Below are 27687 nucleotides of genomic sequence, written 5' to 3'. Positions count from 1 at the left end.
TGGAGCGTCACTGGAATCAGTCTCATGCTCTCCACTCCTCCATAACCACCACAGCAGCTTCTCAGGATACGGCCTGGTCCAGGATATGCAACAGACCTGTTTTAACCACCAATGTTAAAATATTTACATGATTTTGTTCATTTATAGACTTTATTTTTAAGTTGCTTTTGTCATTTAAAAATTATCACGCTGAAATTTAATACAGAAGTAAAATATACTGCTGTTATAATTCCACTACAGAAAATTAAAGAAATATAAACGTCAAAAGAACAACCTTTTTAAAAAATAATTGTTTTAAAATCATTAAATGGTACTTCATATATTACAAAATATTAGCAAAAGCTTTAAAATTATACAAATCCATAAATAAAACAACAGAAGAAATATTATAGTTTCACAGTTTCCAACATGTACCTTAGTTTTTAATATTTTTTACACATTTGACAAAACCTCCTGTATGTTAGCCTACAAAGTAACATCTGAATACCAAATCAGTGAAATGTGCAACATAAATATTAAAAAATTGTAATTGTGATGAAAGTAACATTTTCAGAGGCGACACAGCACTGAGCTGAAAGTCCCCAGGCAAGCAGGCTGTTCTTATTGTTGAGGATTTCTCATTTTCAGTGGGTTTGATGATGGTTTGCATGCTTGGCTCTTTCTCTGAGTGTTCACAGAAAGCTCTCTGTCTGCATTTGAGTGATAGGCGCAATATACCTCACGGTGCGCGATCAGGCCAAACATCTCTACACCTAATTACTCTGCAAGGCAGCGAGGCTCGACGTGCCGTGCGTGTATGTGTGTTTGTGTTTGTGTGTGTTGTGTTTGTCCATCACACAGCTTTGGTGGATCCCCATATGGGTATGTTTGTAACTTAATGTGCAAGTGTTATGCATATGTACAGCTGGCCGAACCATTGCACCATCTGCCACTAGCGTATTATGGCACAACTTTTTTTTTAATGTGCTGCAAATTCCTTCGCCTGGGACTGTTTGTGTTTGTCTTTGAACCTCTGCTCGCTCACCTTCATAACGGCGTGTTGAAAATAGCTATGTCAAAGAAATGAAATTGCTATTTGTTCTGAATCCCACACTGTTCTTGTTGCTCTCACGCCGTCTCTTGCTTTTGTGATTTTTCTTTCTCAGCCAATAAACACAAGCCATGGATCGAGACGGAGTATCAAGGCATCGTCATGGAAAACGACAACACTGTCCTTCTCAACCCACCTCTGTTCGCCCTGGATAAAGACGCACCTCTGCACTATGCAGGTAAAGATGCAGATGATGTGTGTTACAGTCTGTCATCAGTATTGTAGAGGATAATTTCCATTACCCTGTGTTATTGCGCATTTTGAAGTATCACATCAGAAGTGAGTGATGAAAATTAGTCATTTAAAAAAATTCCTGTATTCACAAAAATTTTTTTGGCTTTTTTTGAGACAAATGTTTCAAGAGTTCACACTTAGATGTTGCTTGATAATAATAGCAGGTTTGGCATGCTGCAGGACCCTGGAGCTCGGCGATAAATGAGCCCAGGGCTCCTACCTGCTCAATGAGCATGTAAGGGGGTACGGGATCAGGTAGTTTTCGAGAGCTTCTCCTGGTAAAGGAGAAAAGGTGGAGATGGGGTTGGAGGGGGGATTCTTCACAAAATGAAGATGAGGGAGTAATGCTAGTCAGTAGAGCTGAAGATCTTTGTCCAAACCATTCGGGTGGGTTCAGGTTTAATTTCTATCATTTTAGAGGGGGTCGGGTTGGGCCAGGCTTGGCTTGCGCATTAAATGAACAATCATGTTATGGATTTCAATTAGCGCGAGAATGTAATCAAGTGCAAAAATAAAGGTCCTTCTAGCAGCCAAGATATTTCGTCGGTCACTCATACACTGCGTATTACGGTAGAGCGCTTAACAGCAATGTATGTTTAGCAAGTTGACAGGGAAGATGACGAGGTCTCTCGCTACATTGAAACTGCTGTCATGAAAAATTAAATGTTCTTGGCTGGTAGAAGATGAACAAACAACCCTACCCACAACTTGCAAAATTAGCCAGATCAGAACTATGCATCTCGGCCTGTAGCAGCAGCTGCAGTAAAAGGGTGTTCGCTGGATCCTGAGCGCAGGACTGCAATGAAGCCATTTACAGTGGATTCATGTTCCTCCACAAAAACACGTAGCCTAATCTCGGTGGGTAAAAGGTTTTTAAATTATAAATAAATATTAATTAAACCATAAAATCATAATGTAGACAGAGTAAACAGGCTAATGTTGGCATTATTCTTCTAATTTCCAGCTTCATCGTCGCCTCAAAGCCAGATTGTGAAGAGAATTGGTGAAATAAATCTCGCACAGCTTTTATCTTAATTTTGGTATTGCCAAATACCCTTCATAATTTAGAATTTATTTTAATTTAATTTGTTAAGAAAGACTTATTTTTTTTGGTGTGTTGGCCAATTTAAAGGCTAAGTGTGTGTACCTAGGCTTATTTAGAGTGCTGAGATGTTTTGATGTTACAGAGGACTTATTTTATTTCCTTGTTCCAACTTCCAAGTGGCCTATAGTCTATGTTTGTTACAAATAAATTATGTTAAAACATATAAATGACTCATTCTTGAAAAAAAAGGCAAAAGAGCTGTGTGCCTATAATTTTTATGGCCCGATTACAGCTCTACTAGTCAGGCTATTTATAGTGAGTTTGGAATGATCTGATTGGCTTACTAATGATTACAAATGAGAGACCAGCTGTAATCAATCATATCATGATCCTCTCGAATTCAGTTTGTGAAATTTTACTTAATGTGAATAATGAGAAATGGAAATGCATTTGGTAAATAAACTCTAATGAACATTACATCTAGATGACTAATGCTGTCTCCATTATGCTTGCTTGTTTACTGTTGGTTACTAGGTTACCAATACTACAGTCAGCCACTCTAATAACTTACATTACATTTACATTTAGTCATTTAGCAGACGCTTTTATCCAAAGCGACTTACAAATGAGGACAAGGAAGCAATTTACACAACTAAGAGCAACAATGAATAAGTACTAAAGGCAAGTTTCAGGTCTGTAAAGTCTAAGAAGGGAAGTATTAGTAGTTTTTTTTTTTTTTTTTTTTTTTTGTACAGTTAGTGTGATATTCAAAGAGGCAATTGCAGATTAGGAAGTGAAGTGGAGACTAAATAGTTGAGTTTTTAGTCGTTTCTTGAAAATAGCGAGTGACTCTGCTGTTCTGATGCAGTTAGGGAGTTCATTCCACCAACTGGGCAGATTGAGCGTGAGCGTTCGCGAAAGTGATTTTTTCCCTCTTTGGGATGGAACCACGAGGCGACGTTCATTCACAGAACGCAAGTTTCTGGAGGGCACATAGATCTGCAGAAGTGAGTGCAGATAAGAAGGTGCTAGGCCAGAAGTCACTTTGTAGGCAAACATCAGAGTTTTGAATTTGATGCGAGCAGCAACTGGCAGCCAGTGCAAACGGACTAGCAGCGGAGTGACATGTGCTCGTTTAGGTTCATTGAAGACAACTCGTGCTGCTGCATTCTGGAGCAGCTGAAGAGGTTTGATAGAGTTAGCTGGAAGCCCAGCTTAATGTAATGCATATAACCATTAATGCATATAACTCACATTTTAGATTTTTTTATAAACTTTTGGAGGTTAGGATGTGAATCTGGCAGCTTGCACCTAGTCTAGTTTACAGATGGTGTTAAAACAACTACGGGTGCAAACATGATATGAAATGTTTTGAGATTGTCCACCTTTGAACTCTAATAGAGGTACACTAGCAGTCAATAGTTTGGGGTCAGTTTTTTTAATGTTTTTTTGATTATTCTGCTCATCAAGGCGGCATTTATTAAATGTAAAAAATGTTAAATTGTTAAATATTACATTTGTAATAGATATTTCTTATTGCATGTAGTTTCAAATTTAATTATTGCTCCAGTCATTACTGCTTTTATTACTATTACCATTAATAATAATAATAATAATAATAATAATATTAGAGTGATTTCTGAAGGATCGTGTGACTGAAGACTGGAGCAATGAAGCTAAAAATTAATCATTAAAATCACTGGAATAAATGATTAAATTAAATTATAAACTGCTTTTGAACAGTTATTTTATAGTGCAATAACATTTCACAATTTTGCAATTTGTAGCCTACTGAGCTTTTGACTAAATAAATGCAACTTTGGTGAGCAGGAAAAGCGTTTTTAAAACATTTAAAATCACACTGACCCCAAACTTTTGATCGGTTGTGTGGCTAAAAATGCATTTGATTGGGTTGCTTTTATAGTGTAAACGCTCACAGAATTGAATGCCAAACAATTGGACATGTTGTTGAAGCTCACAAGCCATTATGTTTTGTTAAGTTGAAGAATAATAAAAAAGCAAAAGTTTCTTTAAAAGTTCTTTAACCACTCCTCATTTTAACACAATCTCAGTGTAGTTGTATGGCTATTGGAGCAGAAATGGAAGCTTTCCTATGTCAATTCAAACTTATATTGCAATATTAGAGTGAAAGAAAAAAAACCTATACATTCTCCCAGCTCTAGATTTAGTCAAAGATTGGTAAAACTGCTCTTCATTGGATTATTCTTCAACAGAGACAGTCATATTTAGCCCCAGGGCCATTAAAATCGAAATTGAAATTTAGCCGCACCATGTTGGTGTTTCATAACATCTAGTTTTTAGGAGGTGGGTCATTAGCCCGACGCCCAACGAAACCTTTGAGAAAACCCACACGAACACGAGGAGTACATGCAAACTCCACACTGAAATGCCAACTGACCCAGTCGTGGTTTAAACTAGCAACCTTCTTGCTGTGAGAGGACAGTGCTACCCACTGCGCCACTATGCACCAACCCCTATTTGAAACAGTTTAAATTGTAAAAACACTATAAAAATAAAGAGGACTTGACTTGACTTGACTTGACTTGACTTGACTTGACTTGACCTGACCTGACCTGACCTGACCTGACCTGACTTGACTTGACTTGACTTGACTTGACTTGACTTGACTTGACTTCACTTGGCTTGGCTTGATTTGCTTGGCTTGATTTGCTTGGCTTGATTTGCTTGACATGGCTTGGCTTGACCTGGCTTGACCTGGCTTGACCTGGCTTGACTTGACTTGACTTGACTTGATTTGACATGGCTTGGCTTGGCTTGACCTGGCTTGACCTGGCTTGACTTGACTTGACTTGACTTGACTTGACTTGACTTGACTTGACTTGACTTGACTTGACTTGACTTGACATGGCTTGGCTTGGCTTGGCTTGGCTTGGCTTGGCTTGACCTGACCTGACCTGACCTGACCTGCTTGGCTTGACTTGACTTGACTTGACTTGACCAAAGAGACAGATTCATTCAATCACCAGGTATAGACAGAAAAGTATCCGCCTTCCTCTTATCTTGAGGACATTTTTCATCTTCATGCAGAATTCCAGATTTTTATAGAAATCACTGGATTTCACACTGAATATTCACAGAACAAAAATAAATATGACTGCGCCTTTAGTCTAAATATACAATCTCTTACACCTCAAGTGTAAAAAAGAAGCAATCATTATGCATGTGATAATACTGCAGTAGTTTCACCTTTATCTGTTAAAGTGTTGTTCCGGTGAATAATTCAATGGAGCTGCATCACGTCAGTGAAATTTCACAGGCATAAATGGTTTGTTGTCAATAGTGTAGCGATGTATGAAGCACAGTTCATGCAAAGTTCACTTTATTACAAAGCAACGTCCTGTTGGTCAGCTCAGTCAATCTGTGTGGCACTCTTGAAACCATTGCAAAATCTGCTTAGGTAAAAGTTCTGCAAGTAAAACTAACAATAACTTAAAATAACAAAAAATTTGACGTTTATTGTGAATATTTAGAACATTTTAATTGTAATATTTTTTTTTTAAATGTGTCTCTTGGTCAGCGAATATAACCTCTTATGCCTGTAGTGTGAAAACCGAACACTAATTGTGTGTTGAATATTACTAGTGCATTACTAATTGACATGGTTGGTGAAGTGCTTGGTGCCAGGGTTATTTTGAAGTGGAGAGGGCAACTTTGGAGCTTCTAGCAGCTAGCTTAGTACTGCGATGAGTAATTATATGTTATGTTTACACAAATTACACAAATTACACAGGGATTAAAGCTGACAGACGTTCCCCCTCTGCAGGCTGAGCTAACATTCGCAGTGCCGTGTCATGTGTGACAGCACTTCCTCAACATGGACAAGTGTTTACTTCCAGAAGAGCACTCAGCGGCCCTTTTCACTTCATTTCACACATTAATATTGCTTTTTCCATTTGGTTTGAAAATGGCTCTTTAAATTAGGAGGCTGTACAAAGGTTGTCACGCAAAATTGTGCTCACATATAAAACAATCAATCCTGGAAAATCTGGGATGTTTTGTAAAAGGTGGAATTAAAATATGTCATTTATTAATTCTCCTAAAAAAATTTCCATTTGCATTTTTCCATCTTCTATAGACAGATTCTCCCCTAATGAGCGATTCATGCACACCAACGTGCTCTCAAGTCTAAAAAACCTTTAAAGACTAGTTTAGTGAAATATCCTGTTGTCCAGATTTCTATGCAAACCGGTATCTCAGTAATACAAGTAAACTACATTTACAAATAGGATGCTTGGCACTGAGTATATTTACATGGACACCAAGAATCAATCATTTTAATCCGATTACAAAGGCTCATTTTGGTTGATTTTGCTAACAGACAACTGCCATGCATTAACGGAAAATTAACGGTTAACTGGTCAGTATAATATTAAATTATCGTTTGATTTAAAAAAATAATTGATGTATCTATTTTGCGTCTGAAACATTAAATGTTGCATTTTAAAATACAAATTTGTTTTAACATGCGAACATATTAACAACAAAACAACAACAGAAAATCTTCATGCACATGCAGTGTTTCCAGCAGCATAGAAATAAAGAATAAACTAAATCAAAATAATAAAATAATTAGGCCTGCTCTAAATATTTTCCCCTTAAATTACAAATTTAGATTACAAAATGAAAACACTGACTGAATTCTTTTTAAAAACCAGCCTTTTTTTCCCCATATGTTTTTTTTTTTCTGCTAAATAAAAGTAGCAGGCTACCTTAAATCATTAGCTTCACGAAAAATAGGCCTATGCATTTAATTAATGCTCCGCTCTAAATCTTATATCACAAGCCTTTGTCAACATTTATAATATAGGTCATTAAAGATTAAAGATCTTAAAAAAGATCTGTCTTAAGCTTCTGATTTTATCTTATGCTTGTTTGCTTTTATTTCCTCTTTCACTCGTAGTTCATGTCCACACGCTAAGTGTGATGAAAGACAATGCCAAGGCTCATGTTGACTTTTTGTAGAGAATAGGCTACTATAGCACATAACAATTTTGTTGTTTACATATGATGTTGCATTCGTTTGCAAACATGTTTTATAAGCTATAAAATATAAGCCTCCGTTTGGTGTGGAGTTATCATTATGCAAACAAATCAAGAAAACCTTTGAATTTGTTTGATTTGTAGATTATGTAGGCTATTTTAAAATTAGATATTTTGTAAGAACTATTAATAACTGTAATTTTCCAAATCGAAAAAAGGTTGGTTTGTTGGTTGTGCACTAAATCATCAATAGCCTATTTGTTGGTTTTATGACGCAGATCTAGGACAGAGGCTATCAGCATCAGTGCTGGTTTGGCATCAACTCGTCTGTGTCAAACTGTGACTAGCAATATCCTTCTTTCATCGTTCTTTTTTGGAAAAACACGTCTGTGGGCATGTGTGGTTGTAAACATCATTTTTTTATTAATTTAATCCGATTATGGTCATTCATTCATTCATTCATTTTCTTGTCGGCTTAGTCCCTTTATTAATCCGGGGTCGCCACCGCAAAATGAACCGCCAACTTATCCAGCAAGTTTTTTACACAGGGGATGTCCTTCCAGCCGCAACCCATCTCTGGGAAACATCCACACACACATTCACACACACGCAATTTAGCCTACCCAATTCACCTATACCACATGTCTTTGGACTGTGGGGGAAACCAGAGCACCCAGAGGAAACCCACACAAAGGCAGGGAGAACATGCAAACCGAACACAGAAACGCCAACTGAGCCAAGGTTCGACCCAGCGACCTTCTTGCTGTGAGGCGACAGAACTACCTACTGCGCCACTGCCTCGCCCGGGGCCGATTATGGTCATAATCGAACCAAACAGAAATTGGATTTAGACGTGGAGTATGCCGATTTTAGTCGCATTATTAAAGTGCAGTATAGAGACATGTAAACACCTTCATCAAATTATTACTGTCGCATTTCATGACAGGATTTTTGCCACAAGGCTGTTCGACACTATTCTCTGCACCTACCGAGTCAGAGAAGAACTGCAGACATCCGCATTGCAGACATCCGTTTTTTTCCTCATACAGCATGCGGTATCAAATTCCATTATAACAACACTCTTCTAGCAGTTCATACTCACCGCCAATATCTCGTTTGTCAAGGTGGGTATGCATGAAATGTTCCTGGATGAAGGTGAAAGTGCCAAACTGCAGTCAAAGTCAACAAATTCAAAATTATACTCCCGAAATTACATAACTCTCAGAAGGAAATCTGGATAGCGCAGTGACGCAATGATGTTAATCGAATTATGTGCTATAACATGTAAAACGGGATCATGAAAAAACATTCAAAAAGCAACTCACGTAAACACCTTAATCATATTGTCTTGTTCAGATTAAAGCAAATAATTTGATTACTGATGTCCATGTAGACGTAGTCACTGTTTGCTAGCTTGGTTGGAGCTGGTGAAGCTGCTCTTCATTGGATTATTATTCAACAGTGACATTTCTATTAAACTGAACGTAATCATTTTTAATTTAGCTAGATCCTCAACAGCATTCTACCACAACTCTGCTTCCTAACTGATATACTGGAATGTTCCACCATCTGAAATGTTTTGGCTTTTTATTCTCTTTTCTTCATCTTTGTTAAGCTGCTTTGACAAGCTATTCTACATTGGAAAAGCACTATAGAAATAAAGATGACGACAAGATTTTATTAATAAACCATGTTATATTTAGTTGTCATATAAAATGAGTTGTAAAAAACTAAACGGCTAATTTATTTTCCTTTCAAGATGCAGCATTTTGACTGCTGCAGCTTCTTGACTTTCATTTGCTGCTGCCTGAAATGAGAAAACATATTTATACTTCTTTTGTTTAGGAAATCAAAATCGTCTGAGATATTTCCTGTTCTGTTGTTGCAGAATGCACAGTCTGAATGTACTTAAATTTCCGGTGTCCCTAGAGAGCTCAAACACACTGCAGGTTTAGAAAACACGTACAAAAAATATTAACAAATTGGGAAAGCATCTTCATCAGTTTAACAACAAATGCAAATGCAAAATCTCTCAACACATGCAAATACAGAAACATGCCTCAAATAGCTCACACCACAATGAAAATGTGTCGGGGGACCCAACAAAACATGCTCAGAGTCACCAGTGTGTCAGAGATCTGAGAAATGAGTTTTTTTCAGAACACATGGTTTCCTTATGTATATTTTTATCACTAATAATCTTATAAATTGCACAATTAGCATTAAATGAACCCCTGACACATTTTTGTTGTCATCTGCGCTATTTGCTGTGCATTTCTGTTGTGACAATTTGCATGCACTTGTGTTGTCAAATTGATGAAGATCTGAGATTTAAATCAGAGTAAGGGCCAAAAATCTGGAGCTATATCAGTCTCAAAAATAATATATTTATGACATAAAATTCATGCATCCACAACACAAATCACATTTACAAAATCCAATTTGTAAATTCAAAACACAATTCATAAATACAACACACAACTTGTGAATTCATAAGTAAAAATCATAAATATTATCGCCAAATCAATTGGATTTGTGTATTTTTGAATTGCATTTTGAATTTACTAATCAGATTTGTATAGTTACAAATTGTGTTCTAAATTTACGAATCGTATTTGTGCATTTACGAATTGTGTTTTGAATTTACAAATTGGATTTTGTATTTATGAATCGTGTTTTGAAATTACGAATCGGATTTGTGTATTCATAAATTGTGTTTTGAATTTACGAATTGGATTTTATATTTACGAATCGTGTTTTGAAATTACGAATCGGATTTGTGTATTCATAAATTGTGTTTTGAATTTACGAATTGGATTTTATATTTACGAATCGTGTTTTGAAATTACGAATCGGATTTGTGTATTCATAAATTGTGTTTTGAATTTACGAATTGGATTTTATATTTACGAATCGTGTTTTGAAATTACGAATCGGATTTGTGTATTCATGAATTATGCTTTGAATTTACAAATCAGATTTTCGTATTTACGAATCGTTTTTTGAATTTACAAATTGGATTTATTGATTTAGGAATTGTGTTTTGAACTTACGAATTGGATTTGTAAATGTAAATTGTGTTGTGGATGTTTGAATTATAATTTGTTAGTGTATTATTTTTTAGACTGATCTGGCTCCATAGAAATCTAGCTATCATTTCTGCTGAAGCTGTTATGACCTTACTCATTTGAGGAAGACCACTTGTTTACACGACCACATGCATTATTGGCTTATGAAGCATGATTGACTTAAGATCCTGCATGTAAATGACTCATAATAATGCATGACTCATTATTTAATCATTTGACAATTGAGGTTTCCCAGTGATAGGTTGCAGCTGGAAGGGCATCCGCTGCTTAAAAAAACATATGCTGGATAAGTTGGCAGTTCTTTCCGCTGTGGCGACCCCAGATTATTAAAAGGACTAAGCCGAAAAGAAAATGAATGAATGAGAATTAAGCATACTTCCTTTTACGTATAATCATAGCCTATATTTAATTTATCATTGTTTGACATTGCAGCCCACCTGTCACCATCCTGCACTTTGTCTCCATTCCCCTCAAGGTCCCTGTGTTTCCCCTCTGCCTTTGTTCTTCCTCGTTTGTATTGTTTACTTAATTTTAATCACCTGTGACTTGTTCTAGTCTGTGTATTTAAGTTGTCACTTTATCTGCATTCCTCACTCGGATTTTAAGTCATCCCTGGTGAACTTACTTTGCGTTCTCTTGATCTCCTGAGCTACGTCTAGTGAGACTGTTTTATTTTCCTTGTTGCTGGCTGCCTTACAGTCCATTTTGTTTTCTCCCCTCGAAGAGTTTGCTTTATATGTTTATTATACTGTTAGAATGTTTTGTATACCTCATTCTGAGAAGAACTTAAGTTGTCTGTATTGCTACCTCATTTTTTAAGAAGGATTTAAGTTGACCTTTTTTTTTTCCTTTTTTTTTGATGAATCCTTGTTTTCTGGATTCCCTCTTGGAGTGTTTTTGTTTGGGTCCAACACAACTGCCTCTGTGGCTCAGTGGAGACCCAGGTTCAAGACCCGATCGTGACACCACCAGTGTCAATTGTATTCAACACGTTCTCAGCTGCAGGTTCTAGTTTGTAAACAAACACCACCACACTCACAAACAAAACTCTATGAAGCATGACGATCTGATTCTAAAGTGGACTTAATCTGGCCTTTGCTAACTGTAACCAAATGAAACGCAAATTAAACATAAAAAATGTACCTACATCTTTTGAACAAATTGTAAGAACAGTTGCATCCTTTAAATGCAATTTTGATACAAGTCCAGCTTTGTATTCCCCAAGGTCAAAACGCTTTTTCTGAGATATTCCCTTCATATATAAAACTAATCAATTTTCGATGTTAAAAGTAAAGCTGTGATTCTGTGAAAGGGCACCTAAGTTATATCTAACCACATAAAAGGCTGCAGGATCACTACATTGTTCAAATGCAGAGAAAAGCACATTTGTTGCCATATGTTCATAGAAAAGGGTGCAAGTGTAACCCCGCCGGTCCTACACCACCCAACCCGCCCTGAGCTGGGATCGAACTGGCATCCTTCCGCATGGGAGTCGGTTGCACTAACAAGGAGGCTAAAGACCATGGCCTCTAGCGTCCGTCGCTAGAGCACCTTTAGAGGTCAGAGGAGTGAGGTTTACCTGCACAGCACACACTAGCTGGCCTCTGTTACACTCACCCCCCTAAACTTCACTCCCATCCGGGTCACGGCACCAATGTAACCCCGCCGGTCCTACACCGCCCAACACGCTCTGAGCTGGGATCGAACCGGCGATCTTCCGCAAGGGAGTCGGTTCCTCTAACAAGGAGGCTAAAGACCATGGCCTCTAGCGTCTTTCGCTAGAGCACCTTTAGAGGTCAGGGAGTGAGGTTTACCTGCACAGCACACACTAGCTGGCCTCTGTTACACAAGGAGGGCTGAGTCCATAGCTTGCTTGGAGGTGGGCTCGTGTAAAGAATTAGCTGGTTATGTAAAACCCGCATTATATTCAAACGGGCCAATTATATCTCATAAACACACTTAGACATTTGATAAAACAAGCTACATGTTTTCTTTTGTTAACATGTCTGAGCTGGCAGACATGGCAAAAACCAAAAATAAGTTCAAATTTAATCTAATGTCATAGCAATTTTGGCTCAATCATGACATCCTTTAGATCAGGGGTCACCAAACTCGGTCCTGAAGGGCTTGTGTCTTGCAGATTTTAGCTCCAACCCTAATCAAACACCCCTGAACAAGCTAATCAAGCTCTTGCTAGGTATACTTGAAACACCCAGGCAGGTGTGTTGAGGCAAGTTGGAGCTAAACCCTGCAGGGACACCGGTCCTCCAGGACCAAGATTGGTGACCCCTGCTTTAGATGATCGGTTGCTCATATTTCAATAGGAGATACATCTGGACTGCAGTCAAGCACATTCACGTTGTGCCTGCTAACCATGCTAACACGTGCACAACAAGACTTGATATCAACAAAGGCAAATGTAGTCATTCAAATGTAGACAGACGATCTTTTTTCGCTTTCAGGGGAGATCTGTGGGTTTAGGGTTCACAATGGACCAGGTGGTTCTGGTTCGGCGCAGTTTGAGGCAGTGGTGCTGGATCGCTCCACTGGGGAAGGTCTGGTTCGATCCAAAGAGCCTCTGGACTGTGAAAGCCAGAAGGAGCACAGCTTTACCATCCAGGCGTATGACTGCGGTGAAGGTCCTGACGGCACCAACAGCAAGAAATCCCACAAGTAAGTCTCTGCATATTTGGCCATGCAGCACCAATTACGACTTCACATTTTGACTTCTGAATTCCAATCTTAATCTTTTTTTTTCCTCTAGGGCCACCGTGCATGTTCGTGTCAATGACGTGAATGAGTTTTCTCCTGTGTTTGTGGAGCGCCGGTATGAAGCGTCAGTGCCAGAGGGTCGTCTGTTTGATCGTATCGTGCGAGTGGAAGCTGTAGATGCCGACTGCTCTCCTCAATACAGCCAGATCTGCTTCTATGACATCATCACACCCAACGTCCCGTTCACCATTGACAATGACGGTGAGAATTACAACTAATAGCATTCATAATATACACAGTGCTTATTTCATATGATGTTTTTCTGATGGAAATAAGTCAATTCCAAATGACTGGGCACACAAAAATACAGATTTTAGAATGTAATGTTTAATATAAATGTATGCACATTTGTGGGATGAAATTGGTGTGAAGTAATAATATCATGCAATTCATAAATATTACATTTTGAATATTTATTATTTTTTAAAATATAAATTCACTTTTTTGGACTCAGTATTGATCTATGCTTTAATGAAGTGTGTAAAAGTTTGATGCGTTTAAACTAATGTCAATTTAATCTCCAGGCTGAAGATTAATTTTTAAGATGAATGAAAGGTTTCGCCAGAAGCTTCCATACAGGATTTGATTAAAGCTGTGAGGTTGAGGCATTCACTCTAGCTGCACAATAAAGAAGAACTGAATTGAAAAATTAAATTATTAAAATGCGTGAAGAACATTATTTCACTGAAGTCTGAAGGTGAAGGCTGTTTGCTCCACTCTGTGGAAGTTACCAACATATTTTAGTAAAACTAATTAAAATGGATGAAAAGTGTGTCTTTTACCTTTGTGCCATCCCAGACCTGTGTGACTTTCTGTCTTTTGTTGAACATAATAAGAAAATAATTAGAGAAATATTTGTCTTTCAGACTGTGGAAATAAGCGTTCTGATTTGTTTTTTTTTCTCAATCATATTCTCTTGTGTTCTGCAGAGTGACTAAATTATTACAAAAATAATTTAGCACCATATTATAAGATTGTTTTTAACTTTATTTTAATTAAGATAATTATATGTTTCTATAAAAAAAGTAAAAACTGTTTAATGTTATTAAACACAATATATATATAAAAAAAAAACGTAAAAAAAATGTTAATTTTCTGACAGCAGGGGCACCAGAAAATTACCGTAAAATTACCATTACCATAAAAAAAAAATTAGATAATCTGTATAAAAAAAAACAGTAAACAATTATACAGGTTATTACTGTAATTATATGGATTAATTAATCTGATTATAAGGACAATTATTGTAATTATGCAGGTTATTATTGTAATTATAAAGATTAATTCATGCAATTGAGCATGAAATCTCTAAATATTCCATAAAATGTTCCTCTTTTAACATACCTTTTAAACAGAAATAAAAAACTATTTAAGAATGATTGAAAAAAAGCTTAGGTACAAATAATTGCTGTTTTCATAAAACACTGTAAATGTAACTATAAACTATGATGTAGTTTAACAAATATTTTAGGATATATAGGTTAAACTCACTATTTTCTTGAGAAAATACAAAACTGGCGACGCAGTAGGTAGTGCTGTCGCCTCACAGCAAGAAGGACGCTGAATCGCTGGTTCGAGCCTTGGCTCAGTTGGCATTTCTGTGTGGAGTTTGCATGTTCTCCCTGCGTTCGCGTGGGTTTTGTCTGGGTGCTCCGGTTTCCCCCACAGTCCAAAGACATGCGGTACAGGTGAATTGGGTAGGCTAAATTGTCCATAGTATATGAGTGTGTGTGAATGAATGAATGTGTGTGTGGATGTTTCCCAGAGGTGGGTTGCGGCTGGAAGGGCATCCGCTGCGTAAAAACGTGCTGGGTAAGTTGGCGGTTCATTCCGCTGTGGCGACCCTGGATTAATAAAGGGACTAAGCCGACAAGAAAATGAATGAATGAAAATACAAAACTGTCATCTATCTAATTTTTTATTTATGTTTTACAAATAACACATTTGCTCATCATTCAACAACAAAAGCAAGGTTAGTGTCATGTGAGGACGCCTGCACAACAAAGTTGAGGATCAAATAGCAGTTTGTTAAAAGATTCATCTTGTAATTATAGGTTGAAACAGGAACAAACAGGTGCATACAAATAATCCCAAGCGTAAAGGCGGCAAACAAAATAACAAAGTAAAGGGGTCAAACGTGGCAAGGCAAGGAAAAATGCATTGTAACGCTCACTAAACAGTTTAAGACTCAGAAATTATGTGGCTGAGTTTATAGTTCTTATTATCAGTCCATACCGATCTTCTGACTGTGTGTGTAACCATTTAGAATAAGGAACCAGTGTGTGTGAGGTGCATGCTGGGAGTTGTAATTCGTTAAAGTAACGTGTGCAGTTTTCCAGCGATCTGCAGCCGCTAGATCACTGGTGATCATCACAATTCACATACCAACATTGTTAGAGTAGTAAAATAAACATTTAATAGTTTACAGTGCATGCATTTTATGCAGCCTACAAACAATAGCCTATTATTTCACTTTAATAACCTCATGTTAATCTTCATATGTTTACTATCTTCACTAAAATTCTGTAAAAAAAATACCTTTTAAATTACCTGTAAAATAACGTTAATTTTTTTTTACAGTGCAGGTTCGCTGGGTATTACTTTATTATGATGGTCCATTTGAGTATTAGTAGACTGTCTGTTTAATATATGTTGATACTCTGCTAAACTTTGAAACTTTGCAAGTACATGTCAACTTACACTAACTCTAACCCCAACGCTAACCCCAACCTAACTGTCTACTTATAATCTTATGAGAATTAGATGACATGTGAATGCAATGTAAATTAAATATTATCAAACGGACTATCAAAACAAAGTGACCATTTATTGCAAATATTATTTTATGTTGTATGAGTAAATATTTAGCAAAAGCAAAAAACACACTGTAATAGAAAATTATAGATCTTTAATTCCTAAATCATTGAAATTAGTGCAGCATGGTGGAAAAATTTACCATTAACATTTTTTACTTTATTTTGCGATATATAATGGCATATAGATACAATTTCACCATATGACTTAATATCTCTACTTTCTCGACTCTCTACTTAAATTTATAATGTTATATCGATTTGGATGATTCTACAGTGCATCTCCATAAAATCGAATAAACAACTTATAACATTATTGCGGTCCCCTGACACTTTTCCATTGTTATTTGCAGTGCATTTCTGTTTTTGCATGTGTTGGGAGTATTTTCATGCACATGTTCAGTCAGAGATTGATGAATTAATGTTTACTATTTGCATCTCCATAAAATCTAATAAATTATCTATTAACTTTTTGGGGTCCACCAATTATTTACTATTTGCAGTGCATTTCTGTATTTGCATGTGTTTTTAGTTTTTTTTAATGCAAAACAATCGTTAAATAACACCAAGAAAAAGATCAAATTTAATTTGAATTAAAGTGTATTCAAGTACAGTAACTGAATGATAATATTTATTTGATAAAATGAATCATAGTTAAGTTCACAAATGATACAATGTCCTATACTTGAATGTTTAAAATAATTCTACAATCACAGGCATCGAAAACACAAACTACAACATTGCATATATCTTGCGATATGCCTATTGCGAATGATCACATTGCGATATCGATGTTGAAAAGATGTATTGTGCAGCCCTATAAAGACCATGTTCCATAAATAGATTTTGTAAAATTTATACTGTAAATATCTGATTGGTAATATGCATTGCTAAAAACTTAATCTTGATAACTTTTAAGGCAATTTTCTTATCATTTACATTTTATTTTGAAACTTCAGATTCCAGATTTTAAAATAGTTGCATCTCAGCCAAATATTCCCAGCAGCCACCTAACATCACACAAAAGTAAAATTAATGTTGATCTCCAACGTCAGAATTTTATTTGTATATAAACATCTGGTTGACGTCAGAACCCATGTCAGTTTGAAGTCAGACATCAACGTCACAATAAATTTTAGTTAGTTCCCGACACAACATAAAATCAACCAATGATCAACAGTTAGTGATGTTAGCTTTTGGCATTGTATGGATATCAGATTAAGACATTAAAGTGACGTTGACATTTTACTTTGACATTGTATAGGTGTCATTTCATGACGTTAAAATAATGTTTGATTTTAGTTAGTTAAAGACACAGCCTAAAACCAAACAATTATCAATGTCAGATGACATCAATATTAGATGATAGCAGACATTAAGTTTTAGTAACCTGATGTCACAATCAAATAAGACAAAAGATCATGACAGATATGACATTGTGTGCCTTAACAAACCATAGGTTAATGGAAAACTTATTTACTCTGATATTTTGAACAGTGTTGCCAGGAAAAATTTTGAGGAAACCAAATCACTTCAATTACCAGACAAAAAATTTCATCATTTGTTAGGTTACATTGTTTTAAAGAACAGACAACAAGAAACTTGTATTGGTTTGGACCAAGCCTAAGAGAAGACAATGACAGAAATGTCATTTCAGTTGTGAACGATTCATTTAATATTTGTATATATTATTATAAGGACAGTAGCATTACTTTGAGAATTGCATATTTTAAATGGGGCTTTCACACTAGCCCTTTTGGTCAGCACCCAGGTTTGTTTGACCACGGTACGTTAACCTAGTGTGAACGTGTCTTCTGTCTGAAAGAGAAGGTCTGGGGTACAGTTCGTGCAAACTCTGGTTCACTTTTGGTATGAATGCAATCGTACCAAATAACGGAACTGAACTGCCAACTGTACAACAAACTATCATTTTCATAGCATTCATTTGTCTGTGTGTGTGTGTGTGTGTGTGTGTGTGTGTGTGTGTGTGTGTATCACGAATTGTACCTTGGTGACAAGCGGGACTGAGCCAGGGAAAACAGCTTCCAAACACAGCTTCTACAGACACTGTGCGATGTTCTAGAACAGTGGTTCTCAACTGGTTTGGCCATAGGACCCACATTTTTACATGGTCATTAAGCCACGACCCAAATTTTTAGGAACTATAATAACATTTTAGGAATTACAATTAATTAGTATTTATTTTTTAACATTCACAAGGGACAGATAAATCATAAGAAAATCACCAAGATTAACAAATAAACAATATTTTGTTATTGTCATTTTATAAAATGTCTCAAATTATAGAAATATTACAAAGTAAAAACAACAAATGTTTGGTTTGTAAAAGTGCTCTTGGGAGAGCACATCACTACACCCTGAGGTTTTAAGTCTTTTTTTCATCAATATATGTAAATCCATACTTTACATATTCGGGGTCGTACTTGCGCTTCGACATATTTGTTGCTATAATTAAATGAAACTTCACATGTCAATCGGTACAGTTGTCGCTCACGCATTTCAAAATAAAAGTCTTGTATAAGCAAAATAAGTTAAAAATTAAACATTTGTTGTTCTTTTGACCACACAATCTGTGACCCACTGAAAATGTTCCCGCGACCCACCAGTTGAGAAACACTGTTCTAAACGTTTATAATATTTTTGCTGCAGAAAGACACGAGTCTATTTCTGTTTGTCCAAAATCAAAAGATTCAGCAAAAGTAGAATGACCGCAATGTGAGGACGTCTTTCCATTTTGGTGCTTTGCTTTCGTGACCGTCACCTAGCAACAGCCGTACACACAACAGCAGCTCCATGACGCAAGTGTACAAAAAAAGACAGTGTGAACACAAACCAACCTAGAAGGTGGCAAGGGGGGGACTTGGGTACGGTCTAGGTCAGGTGTGACCAACCCTGTTCCTGGAGATCGACCTCCCTGCAGATTTCAGTTGCAACCCATATCAAATACACCTGCCTGTAATTATCAAGTGCTGTTCAAGTCCTAATTAATTGGTTCAGGTGTGTTTGATCAGGATTGGGGCTGAACTTTGCAGGAATGTCGATCTCCAGGAACAGGGTTGAGCACCACTGGTCTAGGTAGATGAACCAAGTGTGAGAGCACCCTAAGACACTGTTGATATTTTACGCTTTAAAATTGTACAACACTCTCTTCTTCTTGGTAATATTATTAAAAACCATTACAGTCCTCCTTTTGAATAATAATCTTTATTATTACTTTATTATTATTATTATTATTATTATTTATTTATTTATTTATTTATTTATTTATTTATTTAGTGTTAGGGTTATAAACAATTCTCCATATCAAGAGTGAGTTGTTGTGTTAATATCAAGCTCTGAACAGCTCAGGTGGGCCTGATGGATAGTCACCCATCCTAATCATTCACTCCAGATCAGGACGCTCATTGACAGGTGTAGGGAGAGGCGATCAATAGCCGGCATTTTGTAACATGACAAATGCTGACGAAGAAGGAGCTGACCGGTGGAAAGAAACTGAAACAAGAGAGAAAGATGTAATGAGGAGCGAGGTCCTTCTAAACCATGACTCTGCAGATTTTTCTGCTGTAGTTTGTGCGTGTGCGTGTGTGTGTGTGTTTGTGTGGTTTGCTGTTGTGATTTGGGTCAGGCTGAACCAGACACTGCTGGGTGAATATCCTTTTATTTATTGTGCCACTTCAATATGGTTCTTTTACTCTCTCTCTCTCTCTCTCTCTCTCTCTCTCTCTCTCTCTCTCTCTCTCTCTCTCTCTCTTTCTCTCTCTCTCTCTCTCTCTCTCTCTCTCTCTCTCTCTCTTTCTCTCTCTCTCTCTCTCTCTCTCTTTCTCTCTCTCTCTCTCTCTCTTTCTCTCTCTCTCTCTCTGTCCTCTAGTCCAGTCCTGCCTTTCACACGTCCTTGTCGACTACTTTATTGCTTTGTTTGTTTTTGCTCTCATTTCTCATTTCGAGCTGCTTTTGCTTTCTTCATTTCTTCATCATATGCTCGGTGTCCCTGATAGTGTTCAATCTGTCCTATTATATCTCTGATCCGAGTCTGTTCTTCACCAAAGGCTTTTGACTTTTATGAGTTTTAATGTGGTCTGTGCTTATTTTTTATATCAAATAAACCTCTGTGTATCTCTTACACATTCAGGGAACATAAAGAACACGGAGCCACTGGACTCCAAACGGCAGCGTGTGCACAGTTTCTGGGTCACAGCATTTGACTGTGGGAAGAATCGAGCTCAGGCTGATGCTCAGGTCATAGTCACTGTCAAACCTTCCTGCAAACCAGGCTGGATCGGTAATTACTTTTACTGTATCAATACGTTACTGTAATAATTACTTTTACTGTAATAATCATAAAATACAAGGTTATCATTAAAATAAGAATATTAATTATTATGCTAATTAAAATCATGTATTTAAAATAATTTTCATTAAACTATTATTATTACATTTGTATTAAGATGCAAACAATTAATTTAAGAATACTTTAAGTACTTTATTACTTTAATTAATCGAAGAATACTGAAACATTTTAGTTTTAAAACTTAGTTTTGTTCTTTATCAGACTCTTATGTTTTTATTTATTTGATTACAAATACAGTAAAACAATAATATAATTATTTGAAATATTACCAAGAGCACAGTAAAATACTGTATTTGAATAACGTACAATATTGCTAATTATATAAATATAGCAACAATGTTACATTTTGGCAAGCAGGTTTTTAGACTTCATTGGTTGTGTGTGTAACATTTTATACTTTAAGATTTATATTTTTAATGATGTCCATTTTAATTTGAATAAAGGATTAAAAAGAAAAATAATAATAATTTTAATTAATTGATAACATGTTAGAAAATGTATAATAATATTTCAATATTATTTATGAGTATTCAAAAATAAATAAATATGTAAATAAATACAATTTTAAATATCTGTTTTCTTTTTTAGTTAATGCATTTTATTATATGTTACACCAGTCTTCAAGGTTACATGATCCCTCAGTAATCACTCCAGTATTAGCTGGTTTGTTGTAATTCTTATTTTGGAGATAATAACAATTATTATGATTAAAACAGCTAAATTATTGTAATATTTTTGTCAAAAATATTTATATTACATTTTTAAAGGATTATTTGTTGAATAAAAAGTTTATGTATCAACATTTATTTGAAGTAAAAACCTTTATTTATTTATTTATTTATTTATTTATTAACTTTCTAATTTTAGGCTAACAGGTAAATCATTCCACAATTTGGCTCCCTTAACTGAGAAAACACATTGACCTAATGAGGTCTTACACTTTGGCACTAGACAGTCACCATTAACAGTTGCTGGTGTGACTCTGTAAGAGGTTTGATGCCTACTGATTAAATCTGAAAAAAACATTGGAACATGATTAATTAAACATTTAAAAACATGTAAGATAATTAAATTTGATAAAACAATCAAAACTAAAAAGGTTATGTTTACATAAAACATCACAATGATGCCATCGCATAGGCTTTAAGTCCGAAATTACATTTGTATAGTCACTTTTGATCAATTCAATACATTCTGAATAAAAGTGTTAATAAAAGAAATCGTACTGAACCTAAATATGTGAATGTTGTTGCATGTTATGTTATTATCATGCGTGTTTTTGAATCACAGGATGGACAAAGCGCATCGAGTACACTCCTGGCTCCGGTAGCATCCCTCTGTTTCCAAACCTGCACCTGGAGACCTGTGAGGAAACAGTCTGGAACATCCAGGCCACCGTTGAGCTTCAGACCAGTCACATCGGGAAGGGCTGTGACAGAGACAGCTACTCCGACCGCTCTGTGCGCAGACTCTGTGGTACGCATACTAGCAGCTCTTTTCATGTCTGATTGGCCAAAATTCTTATTTTTTCCATAAATTGTCTTTGATGATGGCAGATCTTCATTCATTAGGATTAGAGATGATTAGCGGACTGAAAATTGAGGACTTTGAGTTTATCTGCTGTGCTTTCGGCCGCCCAACTGTTCATCTCCATTAGAGCAGATGGGAAAATGTCCTAAATCATTCCGCTTGCCCCAGATTAACGGCAGGATCCAGATCTGCTCAAATTAGGCTTGGCTCAGTAAATCAGGCTGATCTTGCTTGACCTGTAATCAAATCATCAGTTTTGTCGGCTTTTAAAGATGTCCTGACATGTGGAATCAAAGTTGCCTTGATCTTTTGACAAACACGAGCTCTTTGTTCTATTAAAACATTCTGCAGGCTTCAATTCTTAAAACATCCTCCTTATTATAAACCAACATTTATTAACATTTATTTAATGAAACCCTCCACATTTTTATTAATTTTAGATCATTTTTTATTACTCTCTATTCTTTACAGTAGTGTGGTGGAAGTTTCCTATGCAATGGTTTTGCAGTGGTCCTCTTTTGTGTTTTAAATCTGTAAATGGCCTGCCACCTTCTTATCTGTCAGACATGTTGATTGAGCATCAGCCTGGTTAGTCTCTTTGGTCATCTAACCAGAGATTGGTATGTATCCATAAGGGCTTGCTCACACTATGTAAAGTTGCCCTGAACCGGGCCGAAGCACGCTTGCTCTCCCTCTTGTCTCCCCCGACGGCCCGCACTCACATTGCGTTTGCGCCTGGGCACGCTTACAACATTGATGATGCGCTGTTCAGAAGCTCTCTTGCCCAGCACAGTGGACATTGCTATGGTTTTAGTCATTTGATATGCAGTGACATACAGTCAAATATTTCATTGAACAGATCAGCCATGTTTGACGCTCATAAACAATCATAAAGTCCTCGTGCTCCGTAAATTTTGTTTAGCTACTTCAACTGCTACAAAGAAAATGTTGGTACAGAGGGGGAAACCTCCTCATGATCTCTCAGTTAAGCACTGGTTACATTCACTATTGGATATACAGTATCGGGAACTGTCATCAGCACAGATCAACCATGCTAAACTGAACATTCTTACGGTATAGAAAATCTATATATGCGACATCAAAGAAATCTTGGACACTAAACCCTCATCTGATACTATGAATATCAAATCTATGTGTAATTTATATGATAGCTTGGTCTAAACCACAGTTATTCTGTGTTTCCTGATGTTCGTATAATGGGGATGGGGATGGGGGACATATATGGGGTAATATCTATTAAAAGCATTTTTCTGTCTGATTGTAAAAATGTTATATTTTCATTTTTGGAAATAAAAAAAAAACTGAATTACAAAAAAAAAGTCCTCGTGCTGCAGGTACTAGGAGGTTTGCTAAAGGTGCAACTGTCGTGCAGTGAGGGGTTTGCGTCTTTAATAATCTACGACAGTTTGTGTTCATTGAACAGTAAGAACGATTAATAAACACATATCAAACAGTCCCTTAAAAGTCACGTTTGTCCTCCGTTTCGGGCTCTGGCACGTTTTGCATTCACACACAAGCATACCACGGCAAAAGCCCAAGTGAACCGCTTTCTGGCACACCTCTTCCAACCGGGCCAGGGCCGGCCAACTGAACCGTGCCTGAGCCCGATTCAGAGCACTCACACTTCTCAAACGATCCGGAAAACGGGCCTGGGCACGGTTCGGATAGCATAGTGTGAGTGTGCCCTAAGTCAAGGCTGAAATGCAGAGATAATTGTGCCTTCCCAGTAGCTGGTCCTAGGTTGTGAAATGCTCTGCCCCTCTGTATTAGATCTGTTTTATCTCTGTCTGTATTTAAATCTAGGTTGAAAACTTACCTCTTTGATTTGGCATTTTATCAATGAAAATTGTCAATTTTAGCTATAATGTTGTATTTTTCTTTGTTGTGATGTGTATTGTGCAGCACGTTGGTCAACCTCTGGTTGTACTTAATAGTTCTATATAAATAAATAAAATTGACTATGATGTGAGCCGGCGATGTGGTGGCGCAGTAGGTAGTGCTGTCGCCTCACAACAACAAGGTCACTGGTTCGAGCTTCGGCAGGATCAGTTGCCGTTTTTGTGGTGAGTTTGTATGTTCTCTTTGCATTTCCCCCCCCCGTTCCCCCACAGTTCAAAGACTGGGTTAGGGTTGAATTACAGGTGAATTGGGTAAGCTAAATTGTCCATAGTGCATGAGTGTGAATGAGTGTGTATGGGTGTTTCCCAGAGATGGGTTGGAGCTGGAAGGGCATCCGCTGCGTAAAACATGCGCTGGATAAGTTGGCGGTTCATTCCGCTGTGGTGACCCCAGATTAATAAAGACACTAAGCCAAAAAGAAAATGAAAGAAAGGAATGATTTCATCGATGAGTAATCAAATGAATGATGTGAGCCAATCTAAAGCGTCCATTTGCTGTCTAGCTTTAAAGAACCCGACCCCTAAAAACAGACCTTTTCACCAAGAAAATCAAGATGAGGATTGAAAATTCGGTTTTGCTGCTTTTGTATTTGTTTTATATTAAGAAAAACATTATAAGTGAACCTCATGGAACATTTTAAAATAATTGTAAAAATTCATAGCATGACCCCTTTATTTATTTATTTTTTACATTTTTTTTATTTTATTTAGAAAAAGAAAAAGAACAGAAAAGGAAGAAAAAAACTAATAAAAAAACAAAATTCAAAGCGGTTGTCACAATATACTGAAGCACATTTTTTTACAAACAGTTTTCAATGACATACTCAGTCCATTTTTGTCAATACTTTTTGCATTTTCTTGAATTAAGTATTAAGTTAAAAGTCAGTCTATTTCCTATACAATTCCTATCCATTGAGCCCTTGTTGGAGAATCCAAACCCTGAGTTGAAACTGAGTTATGGCTTTTTTGCTACTTACCAAAAGTATTTATAACATGACCCTTTTAATGTTTGCAGGTGCAGTGAGAGGTGAAGTGGACCTCCTGCCACCACCATCTCCTGCGACCAACTGGACAGCTGCGCTGCCGACTCTGCCCTCCTCCGATTCTTCGCTGGTGTTTTCTTTTAACGGCTCCACTCATGTTGCTGTAGTGCCCGATTCAGTGGCTTCAGCAGTGTCCGGCGATCACTTCACCCTGCAGCTATGGATGAGACGAGGAGGAGCTAGCACTCAGCCACCAGCCAATCAGGCGAGAGGAACCCGCAAAGAGGAGGAGACTATTGTCTGCAGCACTGTAAAGAATGGTCAGTGAGCACTAGTGTCGCAACATATGAAGATTTCAGTATTTAGTGCCAATGCCAATAAAGTATGTTATTGACCTTATTTAAAACGCTGCACTTCTGTTCAAAAATGTCAGGTCTGTAGGTTTTTAAAATCGTATACAAACTTGTCAACGCTGTTTTTCCAGGATTATCCTGTATTTTACCATTCTATCTCATTATCATGCAATTTTAGTATTTTCCCGTGTTTTCAACACAATCTCACTGCAATTCTTAACTTTTTGATTTAGTGGCTAATTTGTATGAATTCGTACGATCTAATTTGTACAATTTAGTACGATTTGCTCATTACCCAATGACGGTTGGGGTTAGGGGTGGGGTTGAGTGCCACGCCTCCTTTTTAAAATTGTACAATTTACAATATTTATTATAGTTATTTATTTACGAATTAGCCAGTAAACTGACAAAACATAAAATACTTAAGTTTCCTCGTGAGATCAGGCTGGTAATTCTTACGTATTTTTGATCTTTCTATGAAATGTGAAAGTAGCAACAAAGAGCTGATCTCAAATGTGATATAATTGCAAGAGCTATTCAAGAGAATAGCTTTTGCTCTATTTTGGCTTGAAATCAGGTTGCCATTAATATTAAAATGGCAGCATTCTTTTCATTTCCATTAAAGCAATGCATCGACTGTCGCCCTTCCTATGCAACCACTAAATCAGTCCAGTCATACAACCGTGCTGACTGACAGATGCACTCCGTTCAGTTCAGGAGGACACTGATCAGCTTCTGTACATGCGATTTTAAAGAGGAGCGAAAGTGGACTCTTTGGGATTTCCATGGGTTTTTAAACAGACTTAATAATAACACTTAATAATATGTAAACATGTTCGCCCTGGCATATTTTATTTTAAACAAGTAAGTTTGTCTTAAATGAGCATAAAGAGCTTATAGCTATGAAAGTAACCGAGGGCTTTGATTATAGATCTGTGGATTCTTAAAGGGACACCTCTGTTATCAAACAAAACAGTGGATCAAAATGAGAAATTCACAACTCTCCACTAAATAACTGTAGTAAATTTAATCAATATTTAAATATAGCGAATAAAAAGCGAAGAAGATTTTAAAATTTATTTAATTTCTGTATAGACAATTAATTTTAATAGGCTAAACCTTTTATTTTATCCTCAATATTTTATAATGTTAGCTAGTATTGTATTATTTAAATCTAATTTGGGGCTAATATTGAAGATAATATTTTTACTTCTCAATTTTGACATATATTTGCATAGAAAGTAAACACAGTAATATTATGAAATATTATTACCATTTTAAATAAATTTTTTCAGTTTTAATGTATTTTAAAGTTTAATTTATTCATGTTAGGTCAAAGCATCTTAAGCAGTCGTTTACTTTAGTTTACAGTTTCACATGGTTCTTCAGAAACGATGCTAATTTGCTGATTTTTTTTAAATTTTTTTTGGAGAAATACAATGATAAGCAATTTTCACTGTTAGAAAAAGAAATACAAAATTTAGTATTAATAAATAATTTTGAATTTCAAATTCATAAACAAATCATACAAATGTTTTTGGAAATATTTTTTAATGATTTGTTTATGAATTTGAAATTTGAAATTCATTCAAACTTTACATTTGAAATACCACATTTGTATTTTTTAAATATTGTAATGTCAGGAAAAATGTTAGAGATTTAAAATATTTGATTATTTCCCACCATACATTAGAATTTATTCTGTTTAATTTATTTCTCAGTAAAATATTTTTATGATAATACATTATTAACATGATTTCACTATTATAATTTTACAGTGCAATGATACTTTATATACCAAAAAGTCTTGTCAGACATATTTAGAAAAGGAAAAATTTTATAACATTTAAAAACTCGGTAACAGTTTATTTTGATGGCCCATTTGAGTATTAGTAGCCTGTTGATAAAAACATTTAACAGACATTTATCTGACTATAAGAATTTTAAACTGACTAAAAGTACAGTTTTAAGTAAATCAACTTACACTAGCCCCAACCTAACGGTCTCCTTATAATCTAATGAGAATTAGTTGCATGTAGATGAAACTTAAGTTCAACAAACAGACCATCAAAATAAAGTGTGACCAAAAACTCTAAAGCATCACAGTGCAGACCCAAAGTGAAGAAATATATATATTTTTAATTTTCAAATTTTGCTATTATTAGTTAAACCACTAGGTTAAACCAATTTGTCAGCAAGACGTTTTTTTTAATGAAAATATTAATTTATTACGACCATTTCTTTTTAGTGCATTTTAATAATTACAGGTCAGGACAGGTATGTAGGTTTATGTTTATATTAAATATTTCCTACAATGAAGAAAGATGGATCATTTCAACAATATTTTGACATTTTATTTTTACAGAAAACTTTGAAACAATAAACTACACCCTTTACTTGCAATCTAAATGCTTTCTTTTTATATAAAACCAGTTTGTGAATTCAATTTGATGCAGACACAAAAATGG

At 36.0% G+C, this 27687-nt stretch overlaps 1 protein-coding gene across 2 annotated transcripts in view; it reads left to right on the top strand.

Moving 5' to 3' along the window:
- clstn3 (calsyntenin 3) overlaps nt 1-27687 on the top strand; it is a 68388-nt gene that overhangs the window by 9879 nt on the left and 30822 nt on the right. For both annotated transcript variants that reach the window (XM_073925007.1, NM_001423876.1), the window contains 6 exon segments: nt 1146-1268; nt 12943-13153; nt 13245-13453; nt 20216-20365; nt 21725-21910; nt 24899-25186. In XM_073925007.1, coding sequence (XP_073781108.1) covers nt 1146-1268; nt 12943-13153; nt 13245-13453; nt 20216-20365; nt 21725-21910; nt 24899-25186 — 1167 coding nt within the window.

The sequence above is a fragment of the Danio rerio genome, chromosome 16 (assembly GCF_049306965.1).
Source record: "Danio rerio strain Tuebingen ecotype United States chromosome 16, GRCz12tu, whole genome shotgun sequence".
Lineage (NCBI taxonomy): Eukaryota > Metazoa > Chordata > Actinopteri > Cypriniformes > Danionidae > Danio > Danio rerio.
Note: the sequence above shows the minus strand (reverse complement) of the source record. Positions and strands in the feature narration are given on the sequence as shown.